Raw genomic sequence first — 14,259 nt, forward strand, 5'->3', positions numbered from 1 at the left:
AACTCATTTCTCTGCCAAGAGTCTTTGGCAGGACCTTTGCTACTGCTGATGTGAGGCTGGGTAAAAGCATGCATCCAAGCCCATTAAAACCCAACTGTAACAAATTAGCTGCTGTTCAATGTCAAGTTAGGGATGTGTGAACATCTCATGGCCAATGCTGGAGTACAGAAACAGTGAGAGAAATGGGTGAGATGTGGAGTCGAGAGGTAGAGATTATCCCTGTGCTGGAAATCATAGTAGAAATGATGAGAGAACTGACAAATTGGCAAAATGTCAAAATGGAAATGAGAAAGTAGAAATGAAGTGTGGCCACTGAAAACGGCATGAAAGTGTGGGTGAATAAAGACAGGTTCACCATGGGGGACCTGGCGTGATCTGAACACTCTCTCCATCCATTGACCAGGACCATGCCCCTCTGAGTCCACTCTGTCATGTCTGGAGTCCTGCCCATCCTCTGATACACAAAGGATTCTTCCCTGTAAGCCTTGAGCAACTACATGGGACATGGACGATACAAGTCCTAAGGGAAAAACAGCACAAATGAAGAGCCAGCACTATCCCGGGCTATTCAGCACAAAAGACAGCAAGGTGATGTCAGCATAATAGCAGAGGAAACCAGCCTTTGCCCTTGGCAGGTTTAAGAGTCAATTAAGATACCGCAGGGGCACCTGGGTTAGTTAAGCATCTGCCTTCGGCTCAGGTCATGATCCCAATGTCCTGGGATTGAGCCCTGCATCAGGCTCCCTGCTCAGGGGGGAGTGTGCTTCTCCCTCTCCTTCTGCCACTCCCCCTGCTTGTATTACACTCACTCTCTCTCTCAAATAAATAAATAAAATCATTAAAAAAAAAAAAACTACTACAGTGACACAATGGAGCACACAAAAAGGAGAATAACCACACAGGAAGGATTGATGGGGACACTGGCTTAGTGAAGACAGCTGGATATAGGCAGAAAATAAGAAGGGTGGGGCTGTGTCAGCCAAAGGACTGATGCCACTGCATTCCCCCCTACTCTGCAGGGCACCTCAGCAGCCTCTGCTGCAGAGAACATCAACAAGTCCTGCTATAGTGGCAGAACATCACAGATTACACAGCAGAGGTGTCCAAGTGTTTGTGGGCATGGACCATGAGAAAAACTCATACAGGGGAACTCCCCTCCCCCTCATAAGGATATGAGCAGTTTTCTCAGCTATAACACTGAATACTAAGAGAAAGTGGGATGATGGGTTCTAAATGCTGCAACAAAGAAACTGCAAACCAAAAATACTTTTACCAGCAAAGCTGTCCTTCAGAAATGAAGGAGAAAGACTTTCCCAAACAGAAGCTGAGGGAGTTCATCACCACTTGACCTACCCTACAAAAGATACTAAACACAGTTCTTCAAACTAAAATGAAAGTATGCTAATTAGTAACATGAAAATATAGAACACACTGATAAATGCAACTGTATAGTCATATTCAAAATATAGGAGTCTGTCCTTATCTATTTCACTTTCCATGGTTTCAGTTACCCACGGTCAACTATGGTCCAAAAGCAAATGATCCTCCTTCGTTATAACATACTGTCAGAAGGTCAATAGTAGCCTAATGCTATGTCACAAAGCCTAAGTCATTCACCTCACTTCATCTCATCATTTAGGCATTGTATCATCTCACACCATCACAAGAAGGGTGAGTATGGTATAATAAGATATTGGGAGAGAAACAGAACACATTTACATAACTTTTACTGTACTATTAATATTATTATATTTTATTATTATTTATTGTTGTTAATCTCTTACTGTACCTAATTTATAAATTAAACTTTATCATAGGTATGTATGTATAAGAGAAAACATACTATGTATAGGGTTCAGTACTACCTGAAGTTTCAGGCATCCACTGGGAGTCCTGGAACATATCCCCCCCGTGCATAACAAGGGATTACTATACTCTAATACTTTAATAGTGTGTTAATCACTCAACACCAGTAAGGAGGACAAAAGACTATTAAAAATAACTGTATCTACAACAATCTGTGAATGGTTACAAAATATAAAAAGATGTGGGGTGCCTGGGTGGCTGGATGAGTTAAGCATCTGCCGCCTTCTGCTCAGGTCATGATCTCAGGGTCCTGGGATCAAGCCCCCCCTCCCACTCCCTCTGTCGGGCTCCCTGCTCAGTGTGAAGTCTGCTTCTCCCTCTGGCCCTCCCTGCTGCTCGTGCTCTCTCTCAAATAAATAAATAAAATCTAAAAAAAAAAAAAAATGTAAATGGTGACATTAAAAACAAAAAACGTGAAGGAGGTGAGTAAAAGTTTTTGTATGCAAGTAAAGTTATCAGCTTCAAACAGAATGTTATAAGATGACTTAAAGAAGCCTCATGGTAACCAAAGCAAAAACCTACAGTAGTAACAAAAGATAAACGAATGAAAGCATAACACCATGGGAAATCCTCAAATCACAAAGGAAGACAGCGAGAGAGGAAGAAAGGTGCTACAAAACACTCAGACAATAATTAACAAGATGGCAAAAGAGATACCATGGCTGAACTCAAAACAAAAGGTTGAAAGTGAAGGAACTGAAAAAGATATTCCACACAAATGGAAACCAAAACAGAATATGGGTAGCTGTACTTATAGGTGATACGACAGACTTTAAGTCAACAACTGTCACGAGACAAGGTCATTATATAATGATAAAGGAATGAATTCACCAATAAGATGTAAAAATTGTAAGTGTATGCATCACACATCAGAGCATCTAAGTTAAGTCTTGAGCAAATTCAACTACATCTGAAGGCAAAAAAGACAGCAATTGAATATTAGTATCAATATCCCCCTTTCAATAATGGGTGGATATCCAGACAGAAAATTAGTAAGGATATATCTGAATTGAACATTCTGGTCCAAATGGATCAAACAGACATATACAGAACATTCCATCCACTACAGCAGCTTACACATTCTCAAGTGCACACAGAATATTCTCTGGGATAAATCTTATGTTATGTCAAACAAGTCTTAACAAATTTCAGAAGACTGAAATTCTATCATGTACCTTTTCCTAACAATGAATAAAACTAGAAATCAGTAACATGAGGAAGGGGTGACTGGCTGGCTTAGTCAGTGGAGCCTGCAACTTGGTCTCGGGGTTGAGTTCGACCCCTCATGGGTGGGGAGAGTACCTAAAAAAATAAGATTTCTTTTTTTAAAATAAAATCTTTAAAAAAAAACACAAAAAACCATGAGGAAGCTTAATAATTCAAATATGTGGGCATTAAACAACACATGCCTATACAATCAATTGGCCAAAGGAAAAGTCAAAAGCAAAATAAAAAAGTACCTTGAGAAAAACAAAAGTGGAAACAAAACATGGAATGTGAAAAAGCAATTGTAAGAAAAAAGTTTAGAGCACTAAGTGCCAGCAACTAAAAAAATCAATCAATAAATAAAGCTCTCAAACAGCCTAACTTTACACCTTAAGGAACTAGGAAAAGAACAAACTAAGACCAAAGTTAGTGAAACAAAGGCAAAGACAAAGATCAGAAGTAAAATAAAAACTAGAAATACAATAAAAAGAGCTGCTTTTCTGAAAAGATAAAATTGAAAAACCTTTAGCTGGACTAACTTAGAATAAAGGCAAGACTCAAAAAAGAGGAGAAATTACAACTGATAGCAGAGAAACACAAAGGATCATAAAAGACTAATATGAACTATTATATGCCAACAAATTAGATATCCTAGAATAAATTCCTAGAAACATACAACCTATCAAAACCGAATCATTTTTTTCTTAAAGATTTTTTTTTTTAATTTATTTATTTGACAGAGAGCAGGAGAGCACAGGCAGGGGAGCGGCAGAGGGAGAGGGAGAAGCAGGCCCCCACTGAGCAGGGAGCCTGATGTGGGGCTCCCAGGACCCTGGGATCATGACCAAAGCCGAAAGCAGATGCTTAACTGACTGAGCCACCCAGGTGCCCCCCAACACTGAATCATAATAGAAAATCCAAATAGACAAGGAAATTGAAATCAGTAATCAAAAATCTCCCAACAAAGAAAAGATCATGACCAGATAGATTCAGTGATGATTTCTATCCACATTTTAAATATTAAATTCTCAATTTCTTCCAAAAATCTGAAAAGGAAGGAATATTTTCAAACTCATTTTAGGAGACTAATATTAGGACACCAAAACCAGGGAAGGACATTACAAGAAAACAAAATTACACACCAACATCCCTAATGAACACAGATGTAAAAGAGCTCAACAAAGTACTAGCAAATCAAATTCAACAGTATAGGAAAAGAATCATAAACTGTGATCAAGTGAGATTTATCCCTGGGATACAAGGGTGGTCTCCTCATAAGTAAATCAATAAATGTGCCATATCTTATTAACACAAAGAAGGCAACTCATATGATCATCTGAATAGATGTGGAAAAAGCATTTGACAAAATTCAGAATTCTTTCACAATAAAAACTCCCCCAAAATTAGGTATAGAAGTTATACACCACAATATCACAAAGGCCATATATAAGCCCACAGCTAAGAACACATTAAACAGTGAAAAGGTAAAAACTTTCCCTCTACTATCAGGAAAAAGACAAAGATGCCTATGCTCATAACTGCTATTCAAAATGGTACTGGCAGTCCTATCCAGAGCAATCAGACAAGAAATAGAAAGGTCTCCAAATCAGAAAAGAAATAAAACTATTTGCAGATGACATGGATTTTATATAAAGAAAACCCTTAAAAGTTCACCAAAAAATGCAGAATGAATAAATAAAACTCAGTAAATTTGCAGGATATAAAATCTACATACAAAAATCAGATGTGCCTATAACTAACAATGAACCATCTCAATGAGAAATTAAGAAACCAATCCCATTTGGAAGAATATTAAAAAAAATATAATACTTAGGAATAAATTTAGGCAAGGAAATGAAAGATGTGTACAATGAAAACTATAAGACACCAATGAAAGAAATTGAAGACACAAATAAATGAAAAGATATCCCATGTCTGTGGACTGAAAGAATTATTACTAAAATGCTTCTACTATAAAGGGGTTCCTGGGTGGCTCATTGTCTGCCTTCAGCTTGGGTCATGATCCCAGGACCCTGGGACTGAGCTCCGCATCATCGGGCTCCCTGCTCAGCAGGAAGCCTGCTTCTCCCTCTCCCACTCCCCCTGCTTGTATTCCCTCTCTTGCTGTCTCTGTCAAATAAATAAATAAAATCTTAAAAAAAATGCTCCTACTACATAAAGCAACCTAAAATTCAATGCAATATCTACCAAAATTCCAATGACATTTTTACCAGAAACAGAAAAAGAATCCTAAAATTTGCACCACAAACGACCTCAAATAAGCCAAAGAAATCTTTTATTTTATTTAAAAAAAATTTTTTTTTTTAAATTTATTTGACAGAGAGAGAGAGACAGCGAGAGAAGGAACACAAGCAGGGCAAGTGAGAGAGGGAGAAGCAGGCCACCCGCCGAGCAGGGAGCTCAATGCGGGGCTTGATCCCACAACCCTGAGATCATGACCTGAGCCGAAGGCAGTTGCTTAACCAACTGAGCCACCCAGGCACCCCAGCCAAAGAAATCTTGATCATGAATATCAAAATTAGAGGGACCACACTTTGTGATTTCAAGCTATACTACAAAACACTATGGTACTGGAATAAAAACAGACATCCAGACCCATGAAATATGATAGAAAGCCCAGAAATAAACCCACACATACATAGTTAACTACTCTTTCTTTGACAAGGGTGCCAAGAACACGCATGGGTAAGGGAAAGTCTCTTCAGTAAATGGTGCTGGGAAAACTGGATATGCACATGCCAAACAAAAGAAAAAAAAAGAAAGAAACTGGGATCCTACCTTATACCACTCACAAAAATTACCTTGAAATGGATTAAAGACTTCAATGTAGACATGAAAATGTAAAACTTCTTGGGGGAAAAAAAAAACAACAGAGAAAAAGCTCCTTGACAATTTTTTTTTTTTAAGATTTTATTTATTTGAGAGAGAGAGAATGAGAGATATAGCGCACGAGAGGGAAGAGGGTCAGAGGGAGAAGCAGACTCCCTGCTGAGCAGGGAGCCCCATGTGGGACGCGATCCCAGGACTCCAGGATCATGACCCGAGCCAAAGGTAGCCGCTCAACTGAGACACCCGTTCAACCGAGACACCCAGGTGCCCTCCTTGACAATGTTTTTAACAATGAGTTTTCAGATAGGAAACAAAAAGCACAGGCAACAAAGGCAAAAATAAAGTCAAGTCGAGCTACATCAAACTAAAAATCTTCTGCATAGCAAAGGAAACAATCAACAAAATATAAAAGGAGAAAGTATTTGCAAATGCTTTACCTCATAATGGTTAACATCTAAAATATATAAGGTACTCATACAACTCAGTAACAAAGAAACAATCGGAGTAATATATTGGCAAAGAACCCAAATGGACATTTTATTAAAGAAAATCTACAAATATCCAACAGGTATATTAAAAAATGCTCTTCCCCACTAATCATCAGGAAAATGCAAATCAAAACCAAAATGATATATCACCCCACATTTGATAAGATCGTTACCTTCAAAAAGAGCAGAGATAAGTGTTGGTGAGGGTGAAGGTAGAAGGAACCCTTGTACACTGTGGTTGGAATGCTTAGGAAAAAAAAAAGCCAAAATCATAGAAACAGAGAGTATAGGCATATTTATTTTTTAGTTTTACAGAATTTTGCTTTATGATGCTTCACAGATACTGTGTTTCTTACAAAATGAAGGTCTGTGGCAAGGCTGCAACGAGCAAGTCTGTTGGCACCATCTTTCTAACAGCATTTGCTCACTTCATGTCTATCAAATTTTGTTAATTCTTGTAATATTTCAAATGTTTCCAGTATTAGTGTATTCGTTATGGTGATCTGTGATCAGAGCCCTTGTCACTACTGTAATTGTTCTGGAGCACCACAAACCACACCCATATGACATTTAACATAATCAAAAAATGACAAAGGTGTTTCTAACTGTTCCATGACCAGTCATTGCCCTATCTCGTTCTCTTAGGCCACTCTATTTCCTGAGACACAACAGTATTGAAATTACGCCAATTAATAACTCTACAATAGCTTCTAGGTGTTCAAGTGAAAAGAGTGACACATCTTTCACTTTAAATCAAAAGCTAGAAATGATTACACTTAGTGAGGAAGGTATATTGAAAACCAAGATAGGCCAAAAATGAGCTAAGCCTCTTGAGGCCAACAGCTGGCCAAGTGTAGCCAAGTTGTAAATGCAAAAAACCACAAAAAGTCTTTGAAGGAAATTAAAAGGGCTACTCCAGGGGCACCTGGGTGGCTCAGTCGGTTAAGCGGCTGCGTTCGGCTTGGGTCGTGATCCCAGGGTCCTGGAATCGAGCCTCACATAGGGCTCCTTGCTCAGCAGGGAGCCTGCGAGAATTCTCCCCTGCCTGCCATTCCCCCTGCTTGTGCTTGCTCTCTCTCTCTGTCAAATAAATAAAATCTTAAAAAAGTAAAATAAAATAAATAAAAAATAAAATAAGAGTGCTACTCCAGTGAACACACAAATAGTAAGAAAGCAAAACAGCCTTACTACTGAGAGAGAGAAAGTTGTAGTGGTCTGCATGGAAGATCAAAGTGTCCCCAAAGTTCCCTTAAGCCAAAACCTAATCCAAAGCAAGGGTCTAACTGTCTCCAAGTCTAGGAAGGCTGAGAGAGGTAAGGAATCCGCAAAGACAAGGTGAAAGTTAGCAGAGGTTGGTTCCTGAGGTTGAAGGAAAGAAGCCATCTCCATACCATCAAAATACAAAGTGCTGAGGCAAAAGCTGTAGCTAGTGATCCAGAAGATCTAGCTAAGATCATTCATGAAGGTGGCTACACTAAACAACAAATTTTCAATGCAGACAAAACAGCCTTCTATTGGAAGATGCCGTCTAGCACTTTCCGAGCTAGAGACATCAAGCCTGGCTTCAAAAAGGACAGGCCAACTCTCCTGTTAGGGGCCAGTGCTCATTTATCATTCTGAAAGTCCTAGGACCCTTAAGAATTATGCTGAATTTACTCTGCCTGAGCTATAAATGGAAAAACAAAGCCTGGATGACAGCACTCTGTTTATAATATGGTTTACTGACTATTTTAAGCACACTGTTGAGACGTACTGCTCAGAAAAAAAGATTTTCAAAATATTACTGGTCATTGACAAAGCATCTGGTCACCCAAGAACTCTGATGGAGATGTACAACATTAATGTTTTCATGCCTGCTAACACAATATCCATTTGGCCCACGTAGCCCAAATAATTTTGACTTTTTTTTTAAGATTTATTTATTTGAGAGAGAGAGAGTGTGCACACGCACATGAGCGTGGAGTAGAGGGAGAGAATCTCAAGCAGACTCCCAGGCGAGCTTGGAGCCCGACGTGGGGCTTGATCTCACAACCCTGAGATCATGACCTGAGCTGAAACCAAGAGTCAGACACAACCAACTGTGCCATCCAGGCACCCCAATTTTGACTTTCAAGTCTTATTATTTAAGAAATACAATTTGTTGAGAACAACCTTGTGTCGGGCTCCACACTCAGCAGGGAGTCTACTTAATAAGACCTTCTCCCTATACTCCTGCCACCCCCCATACACTCATGTGCTCTCCCATGCTCTCAAATAAATAAATAAATCCTAAAAAAAAAAAAAAAAAAGAAAGAAATACAACTTGTAAGGCCAGGGCTGCCATAGTGGTTTTTCTGATAGATCTAGGCAAAGGAAATCGAAACCTTATGGAAAGGATTCAACATTCTAGCTGCCATTCATGGGTGGCAGAGGTCAAAGTATCAACAGGAGTTTGGAAGTTGATGGCAACCCTCATGGATGACTTTGAAGGATTTAAGACTTCCGTGGAGAAAGTAACAGCAGATATGATAGAAATGGCAAGAGAATGAGAATTAGAAGTGGAGCCTGGGGGCATCAGATGGCTCAGTTGGTTGAGCATCCAACTCTTGATTTCGGCTCAGGTCATGGTCTCAGGGTCCTGGGATCGAGCCCTGCACTCAGCATGGAGTCTGCTTGTCCCTCTCCCTCTGTTCCTCCTCCCGCGCTGTTGCTCACTCTCACAAATAAATAAATAAAATCTTAAAAAAAAGGGGGAAAAAATGGAGCCTGATAATATGATTGAATTACTGCAAGTTCATGGTAAAATCTGAATGGATATAAGACTGATGAATCACAGACCTGTATCCCTGAAACAAATAATACATTATATGTTAATTAACTGAATTTAAATTTTAAAAAATTAAAGTTAAAAATTTTTGAACGGATGAGAAGTTGCTTTGTATGGATGAGCAAAGAAAGTTTATTCAGATGCAATCTAAAATTTAAAAACAAGTTTTAAAAAACACTGTATTTAATTATACTGGAATTAAATTTTTTTTAGAAATTCAAGAAAGAGATGGAATCTACTCCTGGTGAAAATGCTGTGAGGATTGTGGAAATGGCAACAAAGAATTGAGATTATTGCATAATCTTAGTTGATAAAGCAGGAACATGGTTTGAGAGGACTGACTGTAATTCTGAAAGAAGTTCCACTGTGGGTAAAATGTTATAAAACAGCATCATATGCTACAGAGAAATCACTTATGAAAGAAAGAGTCGATCAACAGAGCAAGCTTCATTGTTGTCTTATTTTAAGAAATCGCCACAGCTGCCCTAACCTTGCAAGGTACCACCCTGACCAGTCAGCAGCTATCCATATCAAGGCAAGACCCTTCACCAGCAAAAAAGATACTTGCTGGAATTTCAGATGATGGTAGCATTTTTCAGCAGTAAAATATTTTTAAATGTACATTTTTTTTTTAGACATAATGCTCTGGGACACTTAGTAGACTATAGTATAAACAGGAGCACCAGGCAGTTCAGTCAGTTAAGAGTCTGACTTTTTTTTTAAAGATTTTATTTAGGGACGCCTGGGTGGCTCAGTTGGTTAAGTGGCTGCCTTCGGCCCAGGTCATGATCCCAGGGTCCTGGGATCGAGTCCCACATCAGGCTCCTTGCTCAGCAGGAAACCTGCTTCTCCCCCTCTCTCCCTCTGCTTGTGCTCTCTCTGTCAAAAAAATAAAATCTTAAAAAAAAAAAAAATTTTATTTATTTGACAGAGAAAGACACAGTGAGAGAGGGAACACAAGCAGGGGGAGTGGGAGAGGGAGAAGCAGGCTTCCCGCTGAGCGGAAGCCTGATGTGGGGCTCAATCCCAGAACCCTGGGATCATGACCTGAGCCGAAGGCAGGCACTTAACGACTGAGCCACCCAGGCGCCCCAAGAGTCCAACTCTTGATTTCAGCTCAGGTCATGATCTCAGTGTCGTGAGATCGAGCCCTGCATCAGGCTCTGTGCTAAGTGTGAAGCGTGCTTAAGATTCTCCCTCTCTCTCTACTCCTCCCTGCCCACTTGCACTCTCTCTCAAACCAAACAAAAAAAGATTACAGTCTAATAAACATAACTTTTACATGTACTAGAATAACAAAAAATTCATTTGACTTGCTTTATTGTGATGTTTGCTGTATTGTGGTGGTCGGGAACCAAACCCAAAATTATCTCTGGAGTATGCCTGTAGAATACGAGGAGCTGGGGTGTGAGGGAAATGGGGAGACAGTGGTCAAAAAGTACAAATGTTCACTTATAAGATGAAAAAGTTTGGGTGCCTGGATGGCTCAGTCGGTTAAGCATCTGCCTTTGGCTCAGGTCATGATCTCACAGTCCTGGGACTGAGCCCCACATTGGGCTCCCTGCTCAGTGGGGAGTCTGCTTCTCCCTTCCCCACCCCATCACTCATGCCCTCTCTCTCACTCACTCTCTGAAATAAATAAAATCTTTAAAAAATAAAAAAAAATTAAAAAGATTAAAAAGTTATGAAGATGTAACATACAGCATGGTGACTATAGTTAATAATGATGTTGTATATGTGAAATTTACTGAGAGTAGATTTGAGCATTTCTACAAAAAAAAATGTAAGTTTATGAGGTGGCAGATATTTAATGAACTTCAGTTGTGGAAATTATATTACAATGTATGCATATATCAAATCATCACACTGCACTTAATTTTTAATATATATATTTTTAAAGATTTTATATATTTGAGAGAGAAAGAGAGCATGGGGAGGATGAAAGAGGGACAAGCAGATGCCATGCTGATTTCAGCTGCAGCCGGACTCAGGGCTTAATCCCACAATGCCGAGATCCTGACCTGGCTGAAACCAAGAGCTGGATGCTCAACTGACTGAGCCACCCAGGCACGCCCTGTGTACTTTTATATAATTTTATATCTCCAGAAAGCTGGGGGGGGGGGGGAAGAAAATGCACCTAAACTACAAACCTTGCAGGAGTGTGTTGAAAAGTAGCCTATGGTTCAGGTAAGTACTGACTATGACAATGCATGCAAACCTGGCACAAGCAGACACAAGGAAAAGTCAGTTAAAAGAAGAGATCAAAAACTGGAAAACAGAGGCTGGCTCAGTCAGTAGAGCACGCAATTCTTGATCTCAGGGTTGTGAGTTCAAGCCCCAAGGGTATAGAGCTTACTTTAAAAACAAATAAACAAACAAATGCTGGGATACAGAAGTGACATGGAGCTGTACACACTGATCCAAACAAAGGACAAGCATGGCGGAATCCATTAAGCTCACTAAAAATCTAACCTTGAATCCTTTCCTAAGAGCGTTCAGTATAGCAGTTATTGAGGCTTCAGGGGAGAGGAGACGGCAGTGCAAATAAACCAGCCCTATCAACATAGCAATTACCCAGTAAGCTGAGAAGCAAGCAGTGCCCATGGTCCACATGTGAGAGACACTGAGAAATGGTGGGTGGGGAGGGAATAGAGCCTACTTCAGGCCACTGTGGAGGGTGAGGGCCTTACCCAGTGAGGATATAAGTGTAAAGTTCTCCAGCATCACATCGTGGTACAGGCATCTCTGAGCCTCATCAAGGAGCCTCCACTCCTCCCAGGAGAAGTACACAGCAATGTCCTCAAAGGTCACACTATCCTGTTATGATGGGGACAGATGAAACCATGAACATTCTCTGAGTCCCACAATCCATCTCGGCACACTCATCCTCTTTCAGAGGTCCCCACTTCAGAAATGCCATGCCTAGGTGCCACTAATGTCCACCCTATCGTCAGGTTCTCTTTATTCACTGTGTTCTGCCCTCAGCAACATCAGGCAAGGGAAACAAGAGCTGTCATCCAAATCCCTCCTGGCCTGGACGGTCCATACTGTCAATTCCCCCAAAGTCTCTATTTTGAGACTCCCAAAACGCAATGAAATGGCTCATGCTTTACCCTTCAGCTCCAATACCCTGAGGCCCTTGGCTCACATGTCCTCTGGTTGTGCACATTTTTCTGTAAACTGTACCTCTCTCACATCTTCAGTCCCCCCACAGCTGCACTCCCATAGCTCTACTTTGGCCAAAGCCCTGAATTCTGCTTTGAAGGCCTCCTCTGTACCTCTGATCCTTGCTTCAATACTACCCCCCAGAGGCACTATGAATTATAGATGCCCACGACCCACGTCCACTTCTGTGCTGGACTTGCTGAAGCCTCAGCAGTCACACTCCCCACTCTCCATGCAACCTTCCCTAAAATCCCAGCCCTTATAGTCTCCCTGCCAGGCATAATGATTCTCACAAATGACTACATTTACCCCAGATCTTATCCACCAGCAAGACCGAAACACCCCAGACCCCATCAAAACTCACCACAAAATTCTGGTAAGTCCATACAGTAGTGAATTAGCAGGAGCCCTGCCTTCGATTTCATCTTGCCTCAATTACTCCCTTGCCTCTGAAGCCATCTTGCACCCATACTTCCCATGGAAGCTTTAGCCACCTCCCAGATCATCCTCTCTCCCTCCCTCGTGTTTCTCCTTCTTAGGATCCCAACCAGGTGCTAAGCAAGAGACCCACTTCTCAGCATGCACCCTAGTCTTTCTGACCTGCAAACTGCATTACCACTATAACCTACATTACACTTCCTAAATGTGATCCACAGTTCCATCCTGGTCCTCACAATAGCCACCACTTTTTAAAGTCGGCCCCAGACCTATCCACCATCGAGACTAAACACTGCAGACCCCACCAAAGCTCATCACAAAATTCCAGTGAAACTACAGTAGTGAATTGGCAGCAGCGTGGCCTCAGTGTCATCTTGTCTCAATTACTCCCATGCCTCCATGGCCATCTCATATCCACTCATCCCATGGAAGCCTTGATCACCTGCCAAACCATTCTCTCTCCCACATGGTTACCATGATCACTTCCCTCCTTCACCTGCATTCGTGTGCCCAGCAACACCGATCAGGTGCCCAGCAAGACAATCATTCCTCATCATGCACCCTCCTCTATCTGACCAGCTAAGGCACTGTCATGATGATCTGCATTCCCCAATCTAAATGCAATCCACGGCTCTGCCCTGGTCGACACAACAGTCACCACTTATGGATGTCTTCATCCAAAACCTCTTCCCAGGATACCCAGACCTGTGAATCCAGATACCCATTTGCTGTCTCCACTCACAATTCTCTGAAATATCTGAGACTCTTAACAAGACCAAACAAAACTCCTCACAGTCCGAAAGAAAATTAACCGATCATCAATTACCCCATCCCACATGATGGAATTTCCATCCCTTCAGCTTTAAGGACCAAAAACCCTGGGGTCATCCTGGACCCCTCCCTTTCTGTCTCTCAACTACATCAAAAAATCCACCCCACTTAAAAAAATGGACAGAGTTCAACTTTTCACCCACCTCTATGGCCACCACCCTGGTCCATCAATGTGGATTATAGCAGCTGCCTCCTCCTGGACTCCTGCCTCCTCCTTTACCCCCATAGTCTGTTATCTTTTCTGCAACCAGATGGATCCTATTAAGACTTAAGGTAAGACCACCAGCCCCTTATCCAAACCTCTCATTACCTACATAACAGATGCCCACATTCTCAGTAGCCACATCAGAGGCCTGATTCTTGACCCTCAGCTCTTTGTTCCGAGCAAGGAGAATGAAAACAGGTTCAAGCGTTTGCACACTTTGGTATTTATTTCTGGGATAACGTCTCACACCTGTTTATACCGGCTGACAGCAACAAGAACACCTGCATGTGACCCTTGGCCTGCACTCAGGACCCCGGGCTTGGGGTATTCTTAGGATGCCCACACCTAGCAGCTGGAAAAACAGCAAGGGAAGAGCCTCAAGACGCCACAATCCTGGACACCAT

The 14,259-nt window shown here is 41.2% G+C and overlaps 1 protein-coding gene across 10 annotated transcripts in view; it reads right to left on the reverse strand.

Annotated features, from left to right (window-relative positions):
* The window catches only part of LOC112806821 (zinc finger protein 552-like), a 124,767-nt gene that overhangs the window by 24,817 nt on the left and 85,691 nt on the right, over positions 1–14,259 (reverse strand). For 7 of the 10 annotated variants that reach the window (XM_025849242.2, XM_073888960.1, XM_073888954.1 and 4 more), the window contains one exon: positions 11,907–12,033. In XM_025849242.2, coding sequence (XP_025705027.1) covers positions 11,907–12,033 — 127 coding nt within the window. Of the gene's footprint in view, positions 1–11,906; positions 12,034–13,477; positions 13,525–13,793; positions 13,892–14,259 lie in introns of all 10 variants that reach the window. The other 3 variants (XM_073888958.1, XM_073888959.1, XM_073888957.1) reach the window with 2 other exon arrangements.

This window comes from Callorhinus ursinus, unplaced genomic scaffold (assembly GCF_003265705.2).
Source record: "Callorhinus ursinus isolate GAN/ISIS: 27379988/994484 unplaced genomic scaffold, GSC_fseal_2.0 scaffold100, whole genome shotgun sequence".
In the NCBI taxonomy this organism is placed as follows: domain Eukaryota; kingdom Metazoa; phylum Chordata; class Mammalia; order Carnivora; family Otariidae; genus Callorhinus; species Callorhinus ursinus.